Source organism: Podarcis melisellensis, assembly GCF_964234715.1.
Source record: "Podarcis melisellensis genome assembly, chromosome: 13".
In the NCBI taxonomy this organism is placed as follows: domain Eukaryota; kingdom Metazoa; phylum Chordata; class Lepidosauria; order Squamata; family Lacertidae; genus Podarcis; species Podarcis melisellensis.
Genome location: NC_138545.1, coordinates 7,635,340 through 7,661,445, shown reverse-complemented (window position 1 = coordinate 7,661,445; position 26,106 = coordinate 7,635,340). Strand labels below are relative to the sequence as shown.

Below are 26,106 nucleotides of genomic sequence, written 5' to 3'. Positions count from 1 at the left end.
AGCACATATCATGCCAGAGAGACACGTCCATGCCAGGGACACGCTCCCAGGATGCACCCGTTCTGCCCTTCAAGATAGCAGACATAGACTTGAGTGGCGCAGCGGGATGCGGTGAACTCCACAGACCCTAATGGGGAACATTGCCAGAATCTTTGCCTCATAAATCCTGGTTTTCCCCTGCCCGAACCTCTTCGCTCCCCGTTGAAGGTAGCAAGGGGTGACCACAATTGACTTGTGATGCAAGCCGGACCCCCCCCCCATCTCAATGACTGGTTGGTGCATATGGAAGATGGGGAGCCAAGTGACTTTTACAAGGGACATGGGCAAAATTGCTGCTATGCTAAAAGTGAAAAGTCTCTGCAAGCCAATTAACCCTTTAACAGCAGCTTAAATCTGGAAATTTTCAGACAAATGAAGAATCTATGGTGGGTTAATTGCTTCCCTGGCAGTCCCAGAATATTAAAGGCAGTTGAGGTGTATGTTACTCCTTGAGGTTTACCGTGAAAACCCCTCTCACTAATAAGAATAGCCACAAGGCAGCAGAGAATTAAGGTCACAGTGTTCCTTCACCATTTTGCTAATTCTGCATCTGGTCCTCTAAAGAAGATAAAGGAAGATGATTATATATATTGTGTTCTCATGTTGTCCTTTTATGTTCTGAACTGCCTGTGATCTGCTGATGAAGGGTGGTATACAAATAATACTAACAATAACAATTAACAAATAATAACAAAAGGAAAACTTCCCCATAGCTATTAGGATTTCCCACAAATCCCAATTACACTAAAGTTTCTGGAAGGACTTTCTGAGAACCTCACAGAATGGCCTCTTCTTGGATTGTCTGGGTGGAGCTACTGATGGGAAACATATCTCACCAAAGTCTCCCAGGATGCTATATAAGCAGGCCTGGTGGCCCACATGCCATTCAAACGGAATCCTAAAATGTGGGCCAAGATCTTCTTACCATTTGTGGGACTCCTTTGTGGGGCCAGCCTGCCACTGACTTCTTCCCAGGCTGATACAGGTGAGTTTGCTTCTCTTTCCATCCTCTATGCAGCCTTCTCATGCATGTACCTGAAATCTGGGCATCTGGAACCACCCTTAGAAAAAGAGCAATAACAACCCTTGGATTCTCTTCCTCCAACTTTTCTGCTTATTTGCCAGCAGTAAATGGTATAGTCATTCCAAAGGGACAGATCCCATGGTTCCAAAACAAATATCCTTTTATTAAGATTTGTAAGTGCCTGTTAGAGGAGACTCTTGAGAGTCCCATGGACTGCAAGAAGATCAAACCTATCCATTCTTAAGGAAATCCGCCCTGAGTGCTCACTGGAAGGACAGATCGTCAAGCTGAGGCTCCAATACTTTGGCCACGTCATGAGAAGAGAAGACTCCCTGGAAAAGACACTGATGTTGGGAAAGATGGAGGGCGCAAGGAAAAGGGGACGACAGAAGACAAGATGGTTGGACAGTGTTCTCAAAGCTACCAGCATGAATTTGACCAAACTGCGGGAGGCAGTGGAAGATAGGAGTGCCTGGCGTGCTCTGGTTCATGGGGTCACGAAGAGTCGGACACGACCAAATGACTAAACAACAAACGTGCCTGTTTCTGTGTGCTGAGGTCTTTGTAGGTTTAGGGGACAGAAGAGACAATCTTCTGATGGGGCAAAGAAGGCAGGGCTCTCACAAACTATGTAGCTGAAATTATTTAGCTGAGATTGCTGCATTACAGGGGAAGGTGCTATCAGGGAGGTTCTATCGATACAGGGAGCTCAGCTTTCATCAAGCCTTGACCGAACACTCCTTCTAACTGGGATGGATGTATTCTTCCACCGAGCGTGGAGCTTAGAGAGGGACGCTCATGAAGCTATCATCAACCCTTATTTGAAGAACAGTACACTCCTATCTGGGATGGTCTTCCTCTTCCACTGAACATGCAGCTTAGGGAGGGACGCACATGAAACAGGGGGACACCTGCCTAGCCAGCCAGGTCAGCCAGATCACCCCTGGCAATCAATGGGGTGACAGATGTCTCAGTCGGATCACCCTCACATCTGTCTTGAGACGTCTCCTGGGGCTCCCAAGTTCAATCATGTATGAGACAATGTGTGCAGAACTAGGTATACACACGATGGAATATTGGTTGTGGGCTACCACTATAACATACTGGTTGCATTTCCATTTTGTTGGCAACCTTTGAGTCTACTCTCTGACCTACTTACGGACTCTGATAAATCGAGAAGTTCCAACTCTTACATAGGAAAATCAGATCTATTGGTATTCAAATCAGATCTTCAAACCCTTGTATAATTTGAATGAGCAATATATTTATAGCAATAATCAAAACAGATTAAGGTACATGGGGGGGGAAAACAACATCAAGTCAGGTGTAAATAAAATTTGCCCCCCCCCCGAGATAACAGGGTCACATATCTCAAAATTAATAATTTCCCCCGAAATAACAGGGTCACATATCTCAAAATTAATAATTTCCCCCGAAATAACAGGGTCACATATCTCAAAATTAATAATTTCCCCCAAGATAACAGGGTCACATATCTCAAAATTAATAATTTCTGTCCAACTCAGGACCTTTATCTTAGCCCGGCTGAATGTTTTTCCTTCAGCTTTTGTCTGGGGCAGATTTTTAAAAATCCCCAGAAATGATAGATATTGTGGATGTTCTTTGAATGTGCCAGACACTGTAGAACATATCCTTTTCCACTATCCATTTTACAACCTGCTACGCAAACGCATGCTACCCCCCTTTTTTTTGTGTGTAGTCTACCATCACGGCACAATGAAAATATCCGATTCTATCTGTCTGACATTAACCCAGAATTAACTGCAAGGGGGGGGGTGAGGTTTTGTTAATAGTATTTCTTGGAGTGCTAAATGGCGCTATTTAGCGGGAAGAAATCCCAATGAAGTTCCTCATCATTATATATCTTACATGGCTGTTTATTTCTATATATTTTAAATGTTTTAGGATGCCCTATATTTGTAATGCCTAGAAAAGTTTTGATGACTTAAGCATTACAGGGGGTTGGACTAGATGAGCATTGGGGTCCCTTCCAATTCTAGAATTCTATGATTCCACGAAAAGAGAATATGCGTGGGAAAGAGGGTCAGAGAAAAGAAAAATCACAGGGGTGTAGAGAAGAACAAATGGCAGACAAGAGCGAGACTGGAAGGACTGAGATGAAAAGCAGAGGTTTTAACCTACAGCATTTATTCATTTGCTGATTTTTAAATCATTTCTAAGCTGCTTAAATCTTAAACAGTGCACTAAGCAACATAAAAACTGTAAAGCAGTATCAGAAAAACCATAAAAACAGTAATATAAAGTCATTTAAAAAACAGGAATTTCATCTGTCTGTTTGTTTGTCTATCTATCTATTTTGTTCCCTTAGGTGAAATATTGGTGTGCACTCTCTCTGGCTCTGTCCCCGAAGGCATGATGATTATGTGGCAGGCAGGTGGCCAATCAGGTAACACCTCCGGCATCATAAGTGCAAGCATTGGTAGCACAGCGTACTTCAGCGCTGAAGTACTACCCGTTTCGCAGGTGAACACAAGAACTTTCGCAGATGAATTTCAGCTGAAGTTCGCCTGTCGAGCATCCCTCCCTGGGTCCCAAACAAATGTCAATGAACCTTAAGGTAAAAACTCTCAACACAGTTGGGACGTAGTTTTCCTTTGAAAAGCATGGTTTAGGAGAGGGATGATTGTTTCCAGATTGCTTAAGATTCTCTCAGGGACTGACCATTTCAAGACTGCTTCCTCCTTATTCAGAAATTTATTTCCACTTTCCATTATGGCCTGTTGAGATAAGACTTTCCCCACCAGTTGCCATGATATCGGTGCTAGAATTGGCTAAAGACACAACTTGAAACTGCAATCAGTCCGGTGGAGATCTGAACAGTAATCCTCTTATATCTGCAGAAACGTTTTCACTGTTCTTGAACAATACTAAATGCATGCTTTTATCGGAAGGTAACAATGGGAGAAGGAAAGGAAAGAATGTGTACCCTGCAGGGGCCAAGGTGTCTCCCACAATAATTTCCACCCCCATTAAAAACCATTCCCACCTCCAGACAAGGATCCTTCTAACCTTCATCGGCCTGTTGATGTTTAGCCAGCATAGGGTGACCTAAATGAACAGATGGTGCCCTTCTATTGGAGGAAGATTTATATATCCTTGCCCTGGTGGCCAAGTCCACACATTTAAGGAGCTCCGTACCTAGTTAGCTGCTCCAAGAGAAACTGTGCAGAGATGGTATCATTGGATATGGGATGTTTTTAGCTATCCTTGGTTTTCAAACCCAGCCTATACACCAATACCTTCTCTGGGAAGGCTGGGGTGCTTTTTGGTCTGGGCGCTTTCTTTATATATTTTGGGGAAAGAAGCTGTGTAGATATTCCTGGAATCTCCACTATCCCACCTTGTCCTCATCCAGCTCAAGGAAGGTCCATGCATGTGCCACGGATCTTCCTACTCAGGTCCACACACACAAGAACTTCAGTTAAATCCTCTTTGCTCCTTAAAGCTTTCATTAAGGATTTACACCCTCTATCTACAGATTAAAAATGTCAGAGAATCCAGCAGAAAATAATCAGCACTAAATGGTGTCATAAATGTTGTGCATCAGTTATGTCTAAAATTAATAGCTGTTGCCTGTCCCTTTCTCTCATACTTTCCCCACCCCAAAACTTAAAAAGACAAAGGGAACGGTCTCCATGACAACCTCTATCGCGCCAACCATAAAGAAAGCAGCCTTCAGCGAACACAGACAATCCTCACTGGCATGGTCATAGGGCTCAATGCAAGTGAAGTTTCTGTCCGGTGGGTGAAGAATGCCCTCCTTGAAGGTCACCATGTGAATCCCCGAGTCTTGAAGGGCAGCATCAAGGACATCAAGGATTCCCTCTTGGCCCTCAGCCAGGTGGTAATCCCCTACTCTGAGTGGAACAACGGCACTTCATACTCCTGTATTTTTACCCGCACAGCAGGCACCGTGGAGCCCACCCTGAGGCCTGAGGAGAAATCCCAGGGTGAAAAGTGATGCACACCCCTTCCTCAGCATCGCAAGCTCTCCAGCCTATCCCAGATTAAATAATTTCCATGTATCCATGTTTGGCCTAAGGCTGAATAAAAGTGAGCAAACTCACTCTCTTGGTGTGATCACTTGATTGAGGTGGTGGGTGGGTTCTGGAAAGAAGTGGGGAATGGATTAATCTCCCTGCAAAATCGTGTTGAAGTTTGATTATTGTAGAAGCAAAGCAGATATTTTTGTCTCTCCCCCCCCCCCAGCAGAGCATGTCCTATAAGAAGAAAGGTGAGTGGAGTGACAACAATTCCTTTTGCTGACCAGTGTCTTCTGCCTGTTCAACATGTTTACCCAGCATCAGTTGACCTAGATGAACAGGTGGTGCAGTTCTGTTGGAGGCAGATTTTCATATCCTTGCCCTGGTGGTCCAGTCCACACATTAAGGAGCTACGTAGCTAGCTGAGATTCCTGCTTTGCAGGGGGTTGGACTAGGTGACCCTTGGGACCCTTCCAACTCAATAATTCCACGATTCAAGGAAAAGAAAATATGCATGGGAAAGAGGGTCAGAGAGAAGGAGAATCACAGGGGTGTAGAGACAAACGGATGGCAGACAAAAGCAAGAAGTGAAGTACTGAGGTGGAAAGCCGAGGTTTTAATCCAAGGCATTTATTCATTCATTGATTTTAAAATCATTTCTAAGCTGCTTTATATTTAAAAATAGCAAACTTAAGGAGTGCAAAAATACAATGTGCTGCTGCTGTGAAGCATGTATGAAAAATACAGAAGGTAGGCAAACCCTTCAGAATAACCCTCTCAAGAATTCCTGTGTTCATCAGAATGTCATCATAGCCCTTTCTAGATGCTCCTGCTTGTCCTTTCAAGACCATTTCCTAAATGCTGCCTGTCCATCAGGTATGTCTAAATCTAATAACTGTTGCCTCTCCTTTTGTCTCATACTAACCCCACCGGAAACTTAAAAAGACAAGGCGAATGGTCCCCATGCCAATTTCTATTGCACTGCGAAGAAACCAGCCTTCAGCAACCACAGACAATGCTCACCGGCTTGGTAACCACATTTTAAGTGGGGAGCGAAGGAAAAACAAAGAAGGGACATGAGAGGGGTGTGCAGAGAAGCAGCTGGCTAAGAATGCAGGAGAGGGATTTAACGGGAGGGAGGAAAGAAAGGCAAAAGTTTCCCCCCACCCAAGCCAGCCATCTCTCTCTCTCTCTCTCTCTCTCTCTCTCTCTCTCTCTCTCTCTCTCTCCCTCTCCCTCTCCCTCTCCCTCTCCCTCTCCCTCTCCCTCTCCCTCTCCCTCTCCCTCCCTCTCTCTCTCTCCCTCCCCCCCTCTTTCTCCCTCCCCCACTCTCTCTCCCTCTCCCCCAGCAGTACCGGAGCACAGAGACGACACTTTCCCCTCTGCTTGCCTGGAGGGGAGGAATGCAGGAGAGGGATTTAACGGGAGGGAGGAAAGAAAGGCAAAAGTTTCCCCCCACCCAAGCCAGCCATCTCTCTCTCTCTCTCTCCCCCTCCCCCCTCTCTCTCTCCCTCCCCCCTCTCTCTCCCTCTCCCCCAGCAGTACCAGAGCACAGAGACGACACTTTCCCCTCTGCTTGCCTGGAGGGGCTTTCCCTGCTCCTTGTTCCGTTTCAGCAAACGCAGCAACGAAACAGAGGCGGGTGGGCAGTAAGACCCTGAGGCAGAATGCAGGAAAGCAGCCGCTTCCTCTTTTCAGGTTTCTCTTCTCCGTGAAGCACGATTTAATTTTTGCCTGATTTTTCTGCTCCAGGGACCACACATTCGCTCTATAACACGCACAGACATTTCCCCTTCCTTTTTAGGAGAAAAAAATCTGCGTGTTATAGAGGGGAAAATACGGTATTTGCAATTTGGTCTCTGGTTCCTCTGCCCCTTCGAAATCCAGCTTGCACTTCTGGGAGTTCTCGGTCCACACACTGCTTAAGCCTGCCTTGTAGAATTTTAAGCATAACCTTGCTAGCGTGTGAAATTGTGCGGTAGTTTGAGCATTCTTTGGCACTGCCCTTCTTTGGGATTGGGATGTAGACTGATCTTCTCCAATCCTCTGGCCACTGCTGAGTTTTCCAAATCTGCTGGCATGTTGAGTGTAGCACCTTAACAGCATTATATTTTAAAATTTTAAATAGTTCAGCTGGAATATCATCACTTTCACTGGCCTTGTTATTTGCAGTGCTTTCTAAGGCCCATTTGACTTCACTCTCCAGGATGTCTGGCTCAGGGTCAGCAATACCTGGGGTATACGAGACATCCATTTCTTTCTGGTATAGTTCCTCTGTGTATTCTTGCCACCTCTTCTTGATGTCTTCTGCTTCTGTTAGGTCCTTTCCACTTTTGTTTTTTATTATGGTAATCTTTGTACGAAATGTTCCTTTCATATCTCCAATTTTCTTGAACAGATCTCTGGGTTTTCTCATTCTATTGTTTTCCTCTATTTCTTTGCATTGCTCGTTTAAGAAGGCCTTCTTGTCTCTCCTTGCTATTGTTTGGACATCTGCATTCAATTTCCTGTATCTTTCACTATCTCCCTCACATTTTCCTTACCTTCTCTCTCCCGCTATTTGTAAGGCCTCGTTGGACAGCCACTTTGCTTTCTTGCATTTCCTTTTCATTGGGATGGTTTTAGTTGCTGCCTCCTGTATAATGTTACGAGCCTCCATCCATAGTTCTTCAGGCACTCTGTCCACCAAATCTAAATCCTTAAACCTGTTCCTCACTTCCAGTGTGTATTCATAAGGGATTTGACTTAGATTGTATCTGTGATGGTTCTAGGGGTTGCTCATGCGTAAGCCGGTGCAAACACCTGGGTGTATTGCCTGAGTGAACCTTTTCTGACCGGACAGCCACTCACCCGTGGCTGTCTCAATCACTGGCAGAATCCATCAGTGGGCGTTTCTTAAACTTCCAGCAAAGAAGCTCTTTGACGCCTAGTCTCCTCCTACTCTCTCTGCGTGAAAGCCTTCTGTGCAAGGAGGGCGTAGGCAGCGGAGGACCTCTATTCTCCCCACTGGTCCCCGGCAAGGAGTCATGGGACCGCCTCGCCGCTTCCCCCATCTGCCCCCCTTCTCCACTGGTGCTACGCTGATTCTCTTCCCCAGAAGATGGGCTGCCTCTCCCAATCCTGGGACACTCTCTGGAATACCTCTGGATTTTGCTCTCTCCCTCCAGCACTGATGGCAGTTCCCTGACAGTATCTTACCGGCCCAGTGGTTTTTCCTACTTTCTACAGTTTAAGCTTGAATTTTGCTATAAGAAGCTGATGATCTGAGCCACAGTCAGCTCCAGGTCTTGTTTTTGCTGACTGTACAGAGCTTCTCCATCTTTGGCTGCAGAGAATATAATTAATCTGATTTCGATGCTGCCCATCTGGTGATGTCCATGTGTAGAGTCGTCTCTTGTGTTGCTGGAAAAGAGTGTTTGTGATGACCAGCTTGTTCTCTTGGCAGAACTCTATTAGCCTTTGCCCTCCTTCGTTTTGTTTTGTTTTGTTTTTTTAAAAAAAATATCTTTTTATTGAGTTTCACTTAAATCACAAAAAAACAAAAACAAAAAACAAAAAAACGAAACAACAGTTTCAGAAAAAAGAAGAAAAAACAAGAAAAAAAATATCCATACATAACACTAAAAAATATCAATTTCCGTTACAGTTCTTTGTCTTATTCTTTGAACCTTTATATCTTTAGGTATTTAGATATTTCCTCTACACACCTATTGACCTCCTTCCCTCCTGATTTCGGGCTTCTTGATAAAAATAAATTTTCTTTTTTCTGCAGCTAATAATTATTGATGGTTTGCGCATCATAAGGTTTATATCAAACCTGCTGTAGTTTTTTAATTTCTATAGTTTCCTTCAATATATACCATAAATTTATTCCAATCACTAATAAACTTTATATATTTTTGGTTTCTATTTTTTTGCGTCATTTTTGCTAGTTCAACATATTCAAATAATTTTGTTTGCCAATAATATTGGAATAATGTCTTATCTTCTTTTTAATTTCATCCCCAATTATTCCTAGTAAAAAGGCCTCTGGTCTTTTAGGGAAAGTGTATTTAAATATTTTTTTTAACTCGTTATAAATCAAATCCCAGAATTTCTTTATTTCTTCGCAAGTCTACCAGATATGGTAGAAATTGCCTTCTTTGATTTTACACTTCCAGCAGGCCTTATTTCCTGTTCTGTACATTTTTCCTAATTTTGCTGGTGTGGTGTACCACCTATACATCATCTTTTACAAATTTTCTCTGAGTGTGACGCTTGCCGTAAATTTCATTCCATTGCTCCATAATTTCGACCACTTTTCATATTCTATATTATATCCCAAGTCCATTGCCCATTTTGTCATGACCTCCTTTATTTCTTCATCTTTAGTATCCCATTCCAATAATATATCATACATTTTGGATAATAACTTGGTTTTACCTTCAATTATTTCTATCCGAAATTTGGATTTTTTCTCACTAATCCCTACTTTTTTATCTTCCATCCATATTGCGTTTATTTGATGATATTGCAGCCAGCCTGTTAGTCTTTCTTTCAACTCCTCATATGTTCTCAATTTCCAGCCGCTTTCCGATCTTATCAGTAGGTCTTCGTAGGTCAATCTTTCTCCTTCCATATTTGCTTTTTTGGTTATTAAAATGTCGATTGGTGATAACCACCAGGGTGTTTTCCATTCTAAAAGTTTTTTATTTTTCTCCCAAACTTCATATAGTGGCCCTCTAATAATATGGCTTGAAAACCCTTTATGTACCTTTTCTTTATTTAGCCACAAGTAGGCGTGCCAACCGAACCTATTGTTGAAACCTTCTAGGTCTAACAAGTCAGTGTTTTCCAAATTGATCCAATCTTTGATCCAGCAAAAGCAGGAGGCCTTGAAGTATAATTTTAGATTTGGCACCGAGAATCCCCCTCTTTCTTTTCGATCTGTAAGTAATTTGAATCTAGTTCTTGGTTTTTCCCCTTGCCATATAAATTTCGAAAAAGTTTTCTGCCAATCCTTAAACATTGTGGAACCTCTAATCACTGGAATGTTTTGGAACAGGAATAACATTTTTGGGAGTATGTTCATTTTTATTGCCACCATCCTTCCCATCCACAAAAGTTTTACTCTGTTCCATGTATCTAGATCTTTTTTAATTTCCTTCCATGTTGTCAAATAGTTGTCCTGAATTAAATTTATATTTTTTGTAGTTAGCCAAATTCCCAGATATTTTATTTTTTTGGCCACCCTGATTCCATTCTATATCTCTACTTTTTCTCCATCCTTTCTAAGATTTTTAGTCATCATTTTTGTCTTTAATTTATTCAATTTAAAACCAGATAGTCTGCCATATTCTTCTAATATTTCCAGAGCCTTACTGACACTTTTTTGCGGCTCTTCTAGGGATAACATCAAATCGTCTGCGTATGCTTTTAATTTATATTCTTTCGTTCCTACTTTGATCCCTCGAATCTCTAGTGTTGCTCTTATTTTGTTCATAATTACCTCTAATACCATAATGAATAAAAGCAGGGATAGAGGGCAACCCTGTCTTGTTCCTTTTTCAATTCTAAATGAATTTGTTAAGTTGTTGTTTATGATCAATTTGGCAGATTGGTTCGAATAGATTGCTTTTATTCCTTCCATAAATTCGCCCTCTAGCCCTGCTTACTCCATGCTTTTTAATAAGAACGGCCATGAAACATTGTCGAATGCCTTCTCCGCATCGATGAAAATCAACGCCGCAGGTACTTCATTCTTACACTCCAGATATTCAATGATGTTTATAGTATGCCTTACATTGTCTTTAAGTAACCTATTTGGGAGGAATCCTGCTTGAATTAGATTTACTAAACATTTTTTAAGTCTACTTGCCATTACCTCTGTGAAGATTTTGTAATCGTTATTTAATAATGATATGGGCCTATAGTTTTTAATGTTTAGTTTATCCGTATCGGGTTTAGGGATCATCGTAATGTGGGCCTCTTTCCATCACTCTGGTATCCTTCCTCCTCTTAATATGTTATTCATGATGTCACATAGCACTGGTGTTAATTGGTTTTCTAATACTTTATAATATTTAGCTGACATTCCATCCGGTCCCGGGGCTTTCCCTAATTTCATCTTTCTTATCGCATTCTGGATCTCTATTTTTATAGATTTATTTAATTGAGCTCTTTCTTCCTCTGTTATGGTCTTCCCGCTGCAGTATTCTAAGTATTTTTCTATTTGGGTTAAATCTTCATCTTCCTTTTTATACAATTTCTCATAAAATTTGAGGAAATTTTCCTTTATTCCTTTTGGGTCTTCTATCAATTGCTCCTCTATTTTTATCTTGTTTATCACATTTTGCTTTTGCCTTCTTCACAATTGCCAAGCTAATAATTTGCCTGTTTTGTTAGCTGATTCGAAATATTTTTGCTTCATTAACTTAATTTTCCATTCAATTTCTTGACTTGTCAACTGAATACTGTGTTTGTAATATTTTTGTTATTTGTATGTTTTGTTTGTCTTTCGGATTTGTTATTAATTTTTTCTCACATTCTCTTAACTGACTGAGGATTTCCTCTTTCTTTTGCTCTCTTACTTTCCTCATAACTATTTTGCTGAATAAAAAGCCTCTTAAGACTGCCTTGCTGGCATCCCAGACTACATCTATACTTGTTTCTTTATTAAGATTCAAACTGAAATAGTCTTTTAAGGTGGCTTTAGCCTTTTCAATAACTTCTTCGCTCTCTAATAAATATTCATTCATTCTCCATCTGAACCCGCCCTGTGATACACCTTTTATTTCCAACATTATCAAATTATGATCAGAGAGAGTTCTCAGTTGAATTTCACATTTTAGAGTTCTTAGTGTAAGTTCTCTTGAGACCCAGATTTGATCAATTCTGCCCCAGCTTTTATGTGATTCTGAAAAAAGGTGAATTGCTTCTCTATTGGATGTTTGTGTCTCCAGATGTCTATTAAATCTAAATTTTCCTCCAGGTTATTAAAGGAGCTTGGCAGTTTCCCTTGGTTATGCTTTTTCTTTTCTGTTTGTCTGTTGATTTCTGGTATCGGCACTCCATTGATATCTCCCAATAATATCGTCCTATTGCACTCTAGCTCTAGTAGTACTTGCTCCAATTTCTTTAAAAAATCCAATTTGTTCAGATTCGGGGCATATATATTTATCATGTTAAGTTTTTCGCCCTGGAAATTAATTTGTACCCCCCAGAATCCTTCCTTCATCATCTTTATAAATCATTTTGGGTTCCCATTTTTCTTTGACATATGTCGCTACTCCTCTTTTATTCCCCGCAATGGAATTTATAAATTCAACCCCCAGTTTTTTATCAAAATATGTTTATGCTTTTTGGTCACATGTGTCTCCTGTATGCAAATTAAATCAAGATTCTTTCTTTTCAAAACATTCACAATTTTATTCCTTTTGGTTTTCTCATTCACACCATTCACATTCCATGACAACATTTTCAGATTCATTGTTATGTTTACTTTCCAATGTACAAACGACTATTAATTTAAATTCGAGTGGTTTCGTTTTCTGTTTCCTCTTCCTCTTCTTCCACTTCTTCTTCCACTACTCCCTCTTCCCCTTCTTCTTCATCCACTTCTTTTTCCACTTCTTTATCTTCCTGTTCTCCTCCTCTCTCTTCTTCTTCTTCTTCTCTCCTCTAGGTCACCATTTCTCCCTCCATATCTCTCTTCTACTTTTCCAAGATCTTTTTCATATTTGCGTAGAAATTTGCTCACTTCTTGGATCTCAGTGATCTTGAATCTTTTATCTTTATAGAAAAAGGAAACCCCTTCAGGAATTCCCATCTATGTTGTATGCCGTTCTTTTTTAGAACACTTACTAACTGTTTGTATCCTTCTCTTTTGCGTAGGAGTCTAGTTGGTATTTCTTTAAAGATGATAATTGGTCTGCCTTCAATTATTAATTTCTTTTGATAACTTGCTGTTAATATTGTTTTTCTCATCTCTATCGAGTTATATATAACTAAACAATCTCCCGGAACTTTTTTTGATTTTACTTGTTTGGACCTTATTTTTATTCTAAAAGCGTTTTCTATCGTATATGCAATCTCTTCTTCCTTCAGTTCTAACCATTTCGCTAGTTCTTTAATCATTTTCTCTTTGACATTCTCATTTGTTTCTTCTCCTACTCCTCTGAACTTTAAATTTAGCTGTTTTTGTTTCATTTCCATGATCGCTAACTTGTCCAAAACTTGATCTTGATTTCTATTCAGTTCTCCTAATTCCTCTTTTATCCTATCTGTCTCCTTCCTTTGTTCTTTCATTTCTTTTTGTATTTTTTTGTTTGATTCTTCCAAAGTCTTTGATCGAACTGTTAAGTCTTTGATTTTACTTGACAGTTCACCTACTGCTCCCTCTATCTTCTTGTCTATCAACTCATGCATCTCTTCTAACTTTTTCTCCATATGAATTTCACTCTGTTTGAATTCCTCCTTATTTTTAGCCATAATAATAATATTTTTTTATTTATACCCCGCCCTCCCCAGCCAAGGCCGGGCTCAGAGCAGCTTACAAGCAATAATAAAAACAAGATGAATGATTACAACTTAAAAACAAAAATAAAATACAACATTAAAATAATGGAACATTAAAACATTAAAATGTAGCCTCATTGCAGGAGGAGAAGGAAAAGAAAGAAAGAGGGGGAGAGAGAGAGAGAGAGAGAGAGAGGGAGGGAATCAAATTGGCTCCAAGCCAAAGGCCAGGCGGAACAACTCTGTCTTACAGGCCCTGCGGAAAGAAATCAGATCCTGCAGGGCCCTGGTCTCATGAGGCAGAGCGTTCCACCAGGCCGGAGCCAGAGTTGAAAAGGCCCTGGCTCTGGTTGAAGCCAATCTAACTTCTTTAGGGCCTGGGACCACTAGGGTGTTATTATTTATGGACCTTGAGGCTCTCCGTGGGGCATACCAGGAGAGGCGGTCCCGTAGGTACGAGGGTCCTAGGCCGTGAAGGGCTTTAAAGGTCAAAAGCAGCACCTTAAATCTGATCCTGTACTCCACCGGGAGCCAGTGCAGCTTGAAAAGCACTGGGTGAATATGCTCCCATGGCAGAGACCCCGTGAGGAGCCTCGCTGCAGCATTCTGTACCCGCTGGAGTTTCTGGGACAGCTTCAAGGGCAGCCCCGCATAGAGCGAATTACAGTAGTCAAGCCTGGAGATGACCGTCGCATGGATCACTGTGGCCAGGTCGGGGCGGGAAAGGTAAGGGACCAACTGCTTGATGCGGCGAAGGTGGAAAAATGTCGCCTTGGCTGTTGCTGTAACTTGCGCCTCCATGGAAAGGGAGGCATCAAGGATTACACCCAAACTCTTAACGGAAGGCAATGGCACTAATTGGGCCCCCGCAAGAGAAGGGAGTTGGTCCCTCATCCCCATGCCATAGGCCATAGGACCTCTGTCTTCGAAGCATTTAGTTTCAATCGGCTCCCACGAAACCATCCAGCCACAGCTTCCAAGCATCTGGTCAGTGTGTTCGGGGCTGAGTCAGTGTGGCCATCCATCAGCAGATAGAGCTGAGTGTCATCAGCATATTGGTGACAGCCCAGCCCATAGCTCCGGATAATCTGGGCAAGGGGGCGCATAAAGATGTTAAAAAGCATCGGGGAGAGAATTGCGCCCTGCGGCACTCCACACACCAAGGAGTGGCGCGACGACATTTCCCTCCCTAATGCCACCCTCTGTCCCCGACCAGAGATAAAAGAGCACAACCAGTTACGGGCTATGCCCTGTATCCCTACGTCTGCAAGGCGGTGGTCCAGAAGATCATGATCGACCATGTCAAAGGCTGCTGACAAATCTAAAAGGATCAGCAGTCCTGACCCGCCTCGATCCAGTTGTCTACGGAGATCATCTGTTAGGGCAACCAGAGTCGTCTCTGTCCCAAAACCAGGACGGAAACCGGACTGAAATGGATCTAATGCCGATGTTTCCTCCAGAAACCTACCAAGCTGTTCAGCAACCGCTCTCTCAATTACCTTACCCAGGTATGGAAGATTTGAAACTGGGCGGTAATTGGATAGGTCTAAGGGATCTAATGAAGTTTTTTTTAAGAGTGGACACACCACTGCTTCCTTCAATTCCCCTGGGAATGTCCCCGTGTCAAGGGACAAATTGATAATTTCAACCAGGGGGGTCCGCACAACATCGGGACACTCCCTAATCAGCCAAGACGGGCACGGATCAAGGAGGCAGGTGGTGGGCCTACCAACTTGGAGGAATCTATCCACATCAGTAGGGAGTATCCGATCGAAATGGTCCAACACTGGACCTGAAGTCAGTCGAGGGGCCTCCAGTTCAGTCACTGTATCTAAGTTGGCAGGGAGGTCACGGCGGAGCAACAGGACTTTCTCCGCAAAAAAACTCGCGAATGCCTCACAGCTGTGGGTCGAATTTGTGCTTAAATTTGGTTGTCCTCCTAAGGACGTTATTGACCTAATTATTTTAAAAAGTTGTGCCGGGTGAGAGCTAGCGGATGCAATGGAAGCTGCAAAGTAAGATTTCTTAGCAGCTTTCATAGCCATCTCATAGGCTTTCATATGTGTCCTATAAGATGTTCTTGAGGCTCCATCACGAGTCCGTCGCCATACTCGCTCTAGCCGTCTGAGATCCCGCTTCATTTTCCGGAGCTCCTCAGTAAACCAAGGGGCCCGGTTTCGACAGGGTCGCAGAGGGTGCTTAGGCGCGATCTCATCAATGGCTGCCAAGAGCCGGTTATTCCAGTTCTCAACAAGGTCATCTAATGAGTCGCCAGGAGGAGCAGGGTTCCGCAAGGCTTGTCGGAATCTATCAGGATCCATCAGTTTTCGCGGACGAGCCCAAATGGGTTCGCCAACCGAGCTGGGGAGGAGCGGGAAGTCTATCTTGGCTTTCAGAGCGTAGTGATCAGACCATGGCACTTCCACAGCAGGGAGCATGATCACATCTATGCCAGCCCCAAAGATCAGATCCAACGTGTGGCCTGCTTGATGAGTGGGGCCCAAAACAACCTGGGAGAGCCCTATTGTTGCCATGGAAGTCACTAGGTCCAGAGCCTGTGAGGAGGGAGCGGCATCGGCATGGACGTTGAAGTCTCCCAAAACCAGTAGGTTTGGGAACTCCAAGGCCCAGCCCGCCACCACCTCCAGCAGGTCTGACAGGGTGGCTGCAGGTGTGCTGGGTGGTCGGTACACCAGCCAGACAGCCAAGCTCTCCTTGGTGCCCCACACGAGACCAACACATTCAATGCCGGAGATCGCCGGTGATGGCAGAGCTCTGAAAGAGCAATCCTCCCGGAATGACAACGCTACTCCTCCCCCCCCGACCCACAGTCCGCGATTGATGGAGGACAGAGAAACCTGGGGGTGTTATCTCATGTAGGGAGACTACTTCGCCTTCCCGTACCCAGGTCTCCGTCACGCAAGCCAGGTCGATCCCCTGCGAGACAAAAAAGTCACGCATGGTGGCGGTTTTGTTGCCTATGGACCTGGCATTGCACAGCACCAATGACGGAGGTGTGTAATCCTTGCTCTCCCTACCCTCATCCCTTGGGATGGGGCGTAGATTGGAAGGGGTTCGAGGATCACTGCATCTCGAAACCCTTCGCCGATAGAGATATCTAGCCCCACCGCCATTCCTCCCTAGCCCTTCAATTGTGGAAATCCCAGATCCCATACTAGCCTCCCCAATAGATGGGTAACATCCCCTCAATAACAAGTCATCCTTGGGCCAGGACTCATGAGTCAAAGTGGTATGGGAAAGAGGTGGAGGTCTGATAGGGTAAGTATCCCTAGAAGATAAAACCCAACCAACCGCACCCCAAGCGGGGGGGACAGTCCCATGGTGTTTCATTAACTGTCAATCCCCCTCTCCCTCCTGGGTTAATTGGAGGATTGTTGGTTCTATCTGTGGCTGTGGAAGTATTAATGAGGTATGTGTTATAAAATGTGGATCACTGGCCAACAAAGAGCCAGATTTGAATTCGGAAGATCTGTCCATCCTGTCTCGCCAGGAGTACAGTAGAGAAGGCTGATCATTCTGGTAAGTTTTTGGAACATTAGGCAAAGGTCCAGATGTAGATTTGGTGCTGGATATCTCCAGATTGTCAGCAACATAGAGTTCTTTATGTGTTGTTGCCATAGAAATGTCGGAGACGCCAAATTCCTCATCTAATTTGATGTCGTTTGAAAAGGGAACAGGGAGTTGCACTGATGTCTTTCGATGGGATAAAGAGCTGTCTAAGTCCTTAATTTCTTCTTGTCGAGATGCTTTCCTCTCTAATGGTGTTCCTCCTATCTTTTTTCCATTTTTTCCCAGACATTTTCTCCATCTCCACTCTCTTTTTTATTATTATTAAATTTCTTGTAGTATTTATACTCTCCCCTAGAGGGCGCACAATCTTAACAAATTTTAATTAATTATCAAAGAATAAATACAACAGCATCTACTTGATCAATCTAATTCCAAATTTTTACCAATTGAAATAAGGAAGAGAGGTACGGAGTAGTTCAGTAAGTTTAACCAATCAAATTGTTCCCGGTCCCTTTAGGTTTCTACTAATACACTAAGATATTATTTATACTTTATACTTGTAGGTTTTCCAAATCAAAATCTGAAATCTCAAATACCAGTTAAATTCCCAAATCAAGTACCCAAGTAATTCACTTACAGTCCATACACTCTGAATATGGGTAAAATCCAGAATAAACTCACAGTTAAAACAGTTTTGATTAGAGATTGTTAGTTATATAAAGATAGAAGCCTTATAATAAGCCATTAATGAAGTGTTAATCTTATAGGAAAGCCTTTATATAAAATAGAAAAATAGAAAAATCATAAGTTTAGCATGTATCCGACTTTTGTTTTAAATAAGGGCAGTCTGTTCTTTCTTTTGTTCGATCTTCAGCCACTTGATTAGCTTAATCCAATTCAAAGGAGGGTAGACGGTATTTAGAGATCTGTCTGAAAAGAATTCGTTTTGAACTCCAAGGCCAAACTTGTCAGTTGTTCCTTTTATCTCTTGATTCCCTACTTTAGCATTCCAATCCCCTATAATGAGAAGAACATCCTTCTTTGGTGTCATTTCTATAAGATGTTGTAAGTCTTCATAGAATTGGTCAATTTCAGTTTCTTCAGCACCAGTGGTTGATGCATAAACTTGGATTACTGTGATGTTAAAAGGTCTGCCTTGGATTCGTATCGAGATCATTCTATCATTTTTGAGATTGCATCACAGTACAGCTTTTGCCACTCTTTTGTTGACTATGAGGGTCACTCCATTTCTTTTACGGGATTCTTGCCCACAGTAGTAGATATGATGGTCATCCGAACTGAATTCGCCCATTCCTGTCCATTTTAGTTCACTGATGCCCAGGATGTCAATATTTATTCTTGCCATCTCATTTTTGACCACATCCAACTTACCAAGGTTCATGGTTCTTACATTCCAGGTTCCTATGCAATATTTTTCTTTACAGCATTGGACTTTCCTTTCGCTTCCAGGCATATCCGCAACTGAGCGTCCTTTCGGCTTTGGCCCAGCCGCTTCATCAGCTGTGAATCTATTTGTACTTATCCTCCGCTCTTCCTCAGTATCATGTTGGACGCCTTCCGACCTGAGGGGCTCATCTTCCAGAGTCATAAATTTTATATGCCTGTTGTCTTTGTCCATGGAGTTTTCTTGACAGGGATACTGGAGTGGCTTGCCGGTTCCTGCTCCAGGTGGATCACGTTTGGTCAAAACTCTCCACTATGACCTGTCCATCTTGGGTGGCCCTGCATGGCATAGCTCATAGCTTCTCTGAGTTATTCAAGGCAGTGATGCATGAAGGGGTTAACACCCCTCCTCACACCCAAAAAGAACTCATGAAGGTCACAAAAATAACACTTTGCCACACCAAGTTCAGATAGCAAGGGGTACAAATAACCAGAAACCTCAATAAATTGTACCTCCACAACTACAAGCCCCTATGGCGACAAATTAACAAAGAACTAAAGAGAGGGAACAACATGAATTTCACTCTCTCAGACAAAATAGCCATGATCAAAGTGATCACCCTCCCAAAACTAACCTATCTATTCCAAACCCTCCCAATCTGGATCCCCCCAACCCAACTCCACAGTTGGCAGGGAAAACTACACTCTTTTATCTTCTCACATAAAAAACCAAGGATAAGCCCCAAATACCTGCACCTCCCCACCTCAGAAGGAGGATGGGGAATCTCCAACATAGAAGCATATTACATTGCCAACCAAATACACCATATAATCCCATATATACTCAAAGATGAGACAAAAACAATGGTTACATCTAGAGAGGGACACAATTGAAAATAACTGCACCACAGCATACCCACTCCTCCCAAACAAACTACAGAAAATTCCCACAACACTTAACAGGTGCACACAGACCATGCTCAAAGCATGGAAAACAGAAATAGGCAAACTATCCCCAACCCCAACCCCACTAATCCCCCTGGCGTACCACCCATTATTCCACCATGCAGCACAAAACCTCCAGATAAAAACCTGGCAAACCAAAGGCTTATATCGCCTAATAGACTTTTATAAAAATAACAAACCTTTGTCAACACAAGAAATACAAGACAAACTAGAAGACACCCAAATGCCCTGGTTAACACAACAACAACTACACGCCGTCTTAAACAACCCAACGGTAAAATCAGCAGCAACTAGGCCCTTGACAACCTTGGCAAACCTCCTCCTAACAACAAAGGGAAACGGTAAAGGGATGGTATCCGCAATATACAAAATACTACTCTAAAATCCCACAAACCCCCTAGACACAATCAAAAAACAATGGGAGAATGACATAGGCTATGATATTAACCCCACTCAATGGACCAGAATGTGGTCTAAACCCCCCTTTAAAATCCATATCAACGAAAAGAACTCACTCTGAAACTTACCTACAGGTGGTACCTAACACCAAGAAAACTAGCGCTAATACGCCCAGGAATCTCACCAAAATGCTGGAGAGGGTGCACCTCCACAGGCACATACCTCCACATGTGGTGGGAGTGCCCCCAAATCCAACTATTCTGGACAACAGCCATACAAGAAATATGTAAAATAACTAAGCAAGTATTAGACACCACCCCACAATTGGCCCTACTAAACATCGTCCAAGACAACAGTGCCCATTTACACCACAAAGAACTCATAACCCACCTTTCAGCAGCCAGAAACACCATAACCGGACACTGGAGAGACCTGTCAGGAGTAAGCATGGACCAATGGTACCAAATTGTATGGAAAACAGCCTTAATAGAAAAATTAACCAATAAACTGAAACTGACACAGGGACAAACAGAAGAAGACGTCTTTACCCCGGTATGGCTCCTCTTTATAACATACACAGCCCAACAAGACAATGACAATAACCCACCAACAGCATACAAATCAATATGGCTAACCTGTTCCAAAACACCCACCCACCCCACTCACACACCAAAACAAAGATCACCACAGCCAATCACAAACAAACAATCACACCATAGACTAACCCCAACCTCTCTCACCACCAAAGAAACACAAATGAACAGTAGAGAACCGGCACGAGCAACGCTGATACGAAACCATACATACATTAAGCAAAATAGAAACATCGCCCCCCACCACCACCCCATCTTCCCCCCCCTCCACCCCTTCTCCCCACTAATGCTTCAACAAATGAAATTGATTTGTAAAAACGTTACATGGAAAAAATACAAGAGACATTACATATACTTCTGTAAAACAAGAAAATCTTTAATAATAAAAAAGAAGTTGCACACCCAAAAAACATAAAAATAAAAATGAAGAATATCAGGGAAGATTATATATTTTGTGTTCTCATGTTGTACTTTTATGTTCTGAACTGCCTGTGATCTGCTAATGAAGGGTGGTATACAAATTAAATAACAACAATTAAATAATCCCAATTACACTCAAATTTCTGGAAGGACTTTCTGGGAACCTCACAGAATAGCCTCTTCTTGGATTGTCTGGGTGGAGCTACTGATGGGGAACATATCTCACCAAAGTCTCCCAGGATGCTATATAAGCAGGTCTGGTGGCCCACATGCCATTCACACTGAATCCTAAAATGTGGGCCAAGATCTTCTTACCATTTGTGGGACTCCTTTGCGGGGCCAGCCTGCCACTGACTTCTTCCCAGGCTGATACACGTGAGTTTGCTTCTCTTTCCATCCTATATGCAGCCTTCTCATGCATCTACCTGAAATCTGAGCATCTCGAACCACCATTAGAAGCAGAGCAATAACAACCCTTGGATTCTCTTCCTCCAAATTTTGCCAGCAGTAAACGGGATAGTCATTCCAAAGGGACAGATCCCATGGTTCCAAAACAAATACCCTTTTATTAACATTTGTAAGTGCCTGTTTCTGTGTGCTGAGATCTTTGTAGGTTTAGGGGACAGAAGAGACATTCTTCCGATAGGGGTAATAATAATAATAATGATGATTTTATTGCATTAGCCATGCGGCCATAGCATAATATACATAGAAATAACAACATAAAATGGGGGTGGGGAGATAAAAGTGTATGCCGTTCTGGGCGAATACTTTGAGAAAATGGGGATAACAAAGGTAACGGGAGATTTAAAACATTGAGTGACAGAGAATACAAAAAACAGGTTCGATTGTGCGGCGTATCGACTACATCTGTGGTATTGAGGAAGGAGTTGGTGCCGCTTTCCTCTTCATCACACTAAGCAGGAAATTAGCTGTCATCTCGGTAATCCAATGGTCAGAATCCTGCAGAAGAAGGGACACTATCCAAGGCTGGATTGGGAGATGAAGCTTGTTCACGAGAGGAGTTAGAAACCGAGATCTTTCATCTGTCCAGTTGGGACAGAAGAGCATTACATGTTCCATAGTCTCCAGAGCCGTGTCATTGCAGGAGCATGTTCTATTTGCGATGGGAACTCTGGAGTAACGACCCGACAGAACTGCTGTAGGAAAACAGTTGAGACGGGCACAGGTAAAGGCCCTTCGTTTAGCCTCCGAAGGAATTGTAAAGCAGTATAGAGGGATCCCTTCAGGGGGTGGAATAGCCAGGGCTAAGCCTGAACACGGCCCTCTTGCATGGGAAGCTGTGTTAGAGAAGTCAAGTTGCTGCAGCTTCTTTTTGATTAGAGGTAGGGCCGCCGGGCTTATACACTCTAAATTAAAAACAGTTTTGCGGTTCAAATTGAGAAGAGAGCGGAATTTGAGATTAATTGTAGTTTTCCAAGGAGAATTATGAATATCTCTTAGGATCAGATTGGAGAAACCACCTCTAATTCGAGCATCCGATGGTAGTAGGTGGGAGCTGTAGGAAATGGCTCGACTCCATGCTCGTTTTACAATTGAGGGCTGGGCGAACTCAAGACGTAAGGCTGCACCTGAGACACATCTTGGGACGCCGGAAAGAGATCTCAGAAACATGTGAAGTGGGTGATCCAAGTTACCTGATATTGCTGTAGTCCATACTTCGCAGCCATATAATAGTTTAGGGACAACTTTGGCATTAAACATTTGAATTGCTGCTGGAAGGTGTTTGCCGCCCTTCTGGTGATAAAATCGGACAATGGCATTAGAGGTCGTAGTTGCAGCAAGAGAGGCAGATTGTAGATGGGTGGTCCAGGAGAGATTATAAGTAAATATTAAGCCTAGATATTTAAAGGCTTTTACCTTTTCTAAGTAGCCACCTGTGATCTTAAGCGGCTCCAGCTTGAGTTTGCGGGAACGAATGAAGTGGAGAACTTTCGATTTTTTATAATTAATATTAAGAGCTTCCGCCTTACAATAGGCGATAAATGCATTAACTGCATTTGCTAGGTCCACAGCTGTTCTGGATAAGATGACGGCATCATCCGCATAGAAAAGGGAAGCAACGGGGTGGCCTGCTAAGTGAGGAGGGTACTTAGTTGCTAGCTTCAAAGGGGAAAGGGCGTCATGAAGATAAAGATTAAACAGTAAAGGGGCCAAGAAACAACCTTGTCGGACGCCCCTGGCCGTTGGGAATGGGGTGGTAAGGTAGCCGCTGGGACCAACTCGAACGCGAGCTGTGGTGTTTGAATAAAGGGAAATAATTAGGGAAAGGAGGTGTGGATCAATTCCCAAATGGGCAAGTTTGGACCATAATCTCTGCCTAGGAATGGAATCAAAGGCGGCCTCCAGGTCCATGAAAGTGGCAAACAGGAGGCCTTGCCTTGGTGCAGTGTATTTACTGGCAAGGTGATAGGGGTAAAGAAGGCAGGGCTCTCACAAACTATGTAGCTGAAATTATTTAGCTGAGATTCCTGCATTACAGGGGGAGGTTCTATCAGGGAGGTTCTATCTATACAGGGAGCGCAGCTATCATCAAGCCTTGATTGAAGAATGGTACACTCCTATCTGGGATGGTCTTCCTCTTCCACCAAGCGTGCAGCTTAGGGAGGGACGCATGTGAAACAGGGGGACACCTGCCTAGCCAGCCAGGTCAGCCAGATCAGCCCTGGCGATCAATGGGGTGACAGATGTCTCAGTCGATTCACCCTAACATCCGTCTTGAGACATCTCCTGGGGCTCCCAAGTTCAATCATGTATGAGACAAGGTGTGCAGAACTAGGTATACACACGGTAGAATATTGAGTGTGGGCTAGCACCATAAAATACTGGTTGCATTTCCATTTTGTTGCCAACCTTTGTGTCTACTCTCTGACCTACTTACGGACACTGGTAAATCCAGACGTTCCAACGCTTACATAGGAAAATCAGATCTATTGGTATTCAAATCCGATCTTGAAACCCTTGTATAATTTGAGTGAGCCATATATTTATTGCAATAGTCAAAACAGATTAAGGTACATTGGGGGGAAAACAACATCAAGTCAGGTGTCAATAAAATTTGTTCCCCCAAGATAACAGGGTCACATATCTCAAAAATAATAATTTCTGTCCAACTCAGGACCTTTATCTTAGCCCGACTGAATGTTTTTCCTTCAGCTTTTGTCAAGGGCAGATTTTTAAACATCCCCAGAAATGATAGACATTGTGGATGTTCTTTGAATGTGCCAGACACTGTAGAACATATCCTTTTCTACTGTCCATTTTAGAACCTGCTACGCAAATGCATGCTACTCCCCCTTTTTGGGCACAATGAAAATATCTGATTAACCCAGAATTAACCGCAAGGGGGGCTGAGGTTTTGTTAATAGTATCTCTTGGAGTGCTAAATGGCACTATTTAGCAGGAAGAAATCCCAATGAAATTCCTCATCATTATATATTTTACATGGCTGTTTATTTGTATATATTTTAAATGTTTTAGGATGTTTTAGGATGCCCTATATTTGTAATGCCTAGAAAAGTTTTGATGAAGTAAGTAAGTGAGCATTACAATGGTTGGACTAGATGAGCATTGGGGTCCCTTCCAATTCTAGAATTCTATGATTCCACGAAAAGAGAATATGCATGGGAAAGAGGGTCGGAGAAAAGAAAAATCACAGGGGTGTAGAGAAGAACAAATGGCAGACAAGAGCAAGACTGGAAGGACTGAGATGAAAAGCAGAGGTTTTAACCTACGGCATTTATTCATTTGCTGATTTTTAAATCATTTCTAAGATGCTGAAATCTTAAACAGTGCACTAAGCAACATAAAAACTGTAAAGCAATATCAGAAAAACCATAAAAACAGTAATATAAAGTTATTAAAATACCAGGAATTTAATCTGTCTATTTTGTTCCCTTAGGTGCAACATTGGTGTGCACTGCCTCTGGCTCTGTCCCCGAAGGCATGATGATTACGTGGCAGGCAGGTGGCCAATCAGGTAACACCTCCGACATCATAAGTGCAAGCATTGGTAGCACAGCATACCTCAGCGCTGAAGTAATACCCTTTTCGCAGGAGAACACAGAAATTCCATTGGTTCTGACATTCGACTGTCGACTATACCTCCCTGAATCCCGAACAAATGTGAATGAACCTGAAGGTAAAAACCCTCAACACAGTTGGGACGTAGTTTTCCTTTGAAAAGCATGGTTTAGGAGAGGGATGATTGTTTCCAGATTGCTTAAGATCGTCTCAGGGACTGACTATTTCAAGACTGCTTCCTCCTTAATTCAGAAATTTATTTCCGCTTTCCATTATGGCCTGTTGAGATAAGATTTTCCCACCAGTTGCCATGATATCAGTGCTAATATTGACTAAAGACACAACTTGAAACTGCAATCAGTCCGGTGGAGATCTGAACAGTAATTCTCCTCTTATCTCTGCAGAAAGGTTTTCACCGTTCTTGAACAATACTAAATGCATGTTTTAATCAAAAAGTAACAATGGGAGAAGGAAAGGAAAGAATGTGTACCCTGCAGGGGTCAAAGTGTCTCCCACAATAATTTCCACCCCCATTAAAAACCATTCCCACCTCCAGACAAGGATCCTTCTAACCTTCATCTGCCTGTTGATAATGCTTACCCAGCATAGGATGACCTAGATGAACAGATGGTTCCCTTCTATTGGAGGCAGATTTATATATCCTTGCCCTGGTGGCCAAGTCCACACATTTAAGGAGCTCCGTACCTAGTTAGCTGCTCCAGAGATGGTATCATTGAATAGGGGAGGTTTTTAGCTATCCTTGGTTTTCAAACCCAGTCTATACACCAATACCTTCTCTGGGAAGGCTGGGATGCTTTTTGTGCTGGGCGCTTTCTTTTTATATGTTGGGGAAAGGAGCTGTGTAAATATTCCTGGAATCTCCACTATCCCACCTTGTCCTCATTCAGCTGAAGGAAGCCCCATGTATGTGCCACAGATCTTCCTACTCAGGTCCACACACACAAGAACTTCAGTTAAATCCCCTTTGCTCCTTAAAGCTTTCATTAAGGATTTACACCCTCTAGCAACAGATTAAAAATGTTTGGCAGAAAATCCAGCAGAAAATAATCAGCACTAAATGGTGTCATAAATGTTGTCCATCAGTTATGTCTAAAATTAATAGCTGTTGCCTCTCCCTTTCTCTCATACTTTCCCCACCCCAAAA

The 26,106-nt window shown here is 42.7% G+C and overlaps 1 protein-coding gene across 7 annotated transcripts in view; it reads left to right on the top strand.

Moving 5' to 3' along the window:
• Positions 1 to 908: 908 nt before the first annotated feature.
• Positions 909 to 26,106, top strand: part of LOC309355865 (uncharacterized protein) — a 121,965-nt gene continuing 96,767 nt past the window's right edge. For 2 of the 7 annotated variants that reach the window (XM_081887081.1, XM_081887082.1), the window contains exons 1-3: positions 915 to 1,024; positions 3,414 to 3,491; positions 24,820 to 24,897. In XM_081887081.1, the coding sequence (XP_081743207.1) occupies positions 919 to 1,024; positions 3,414 to 3,491; positions 24,820 to 24,897 (262 nt within the window). In that variant the 5' untranslated portion in view covers positions 915 to 918. Of the gene's footprint in view, positions 1,025 to 3,413; positions 3,492 to 21,015; positions 21,273 to 24,819; positions 24,898 to 26,106 lie in introns of those variants that run through there. The other 5 variants (XR_014162585.1, XR_014162587.1, XR_014162586.1 and 2 more) reach the window with 4 other exon arrangements.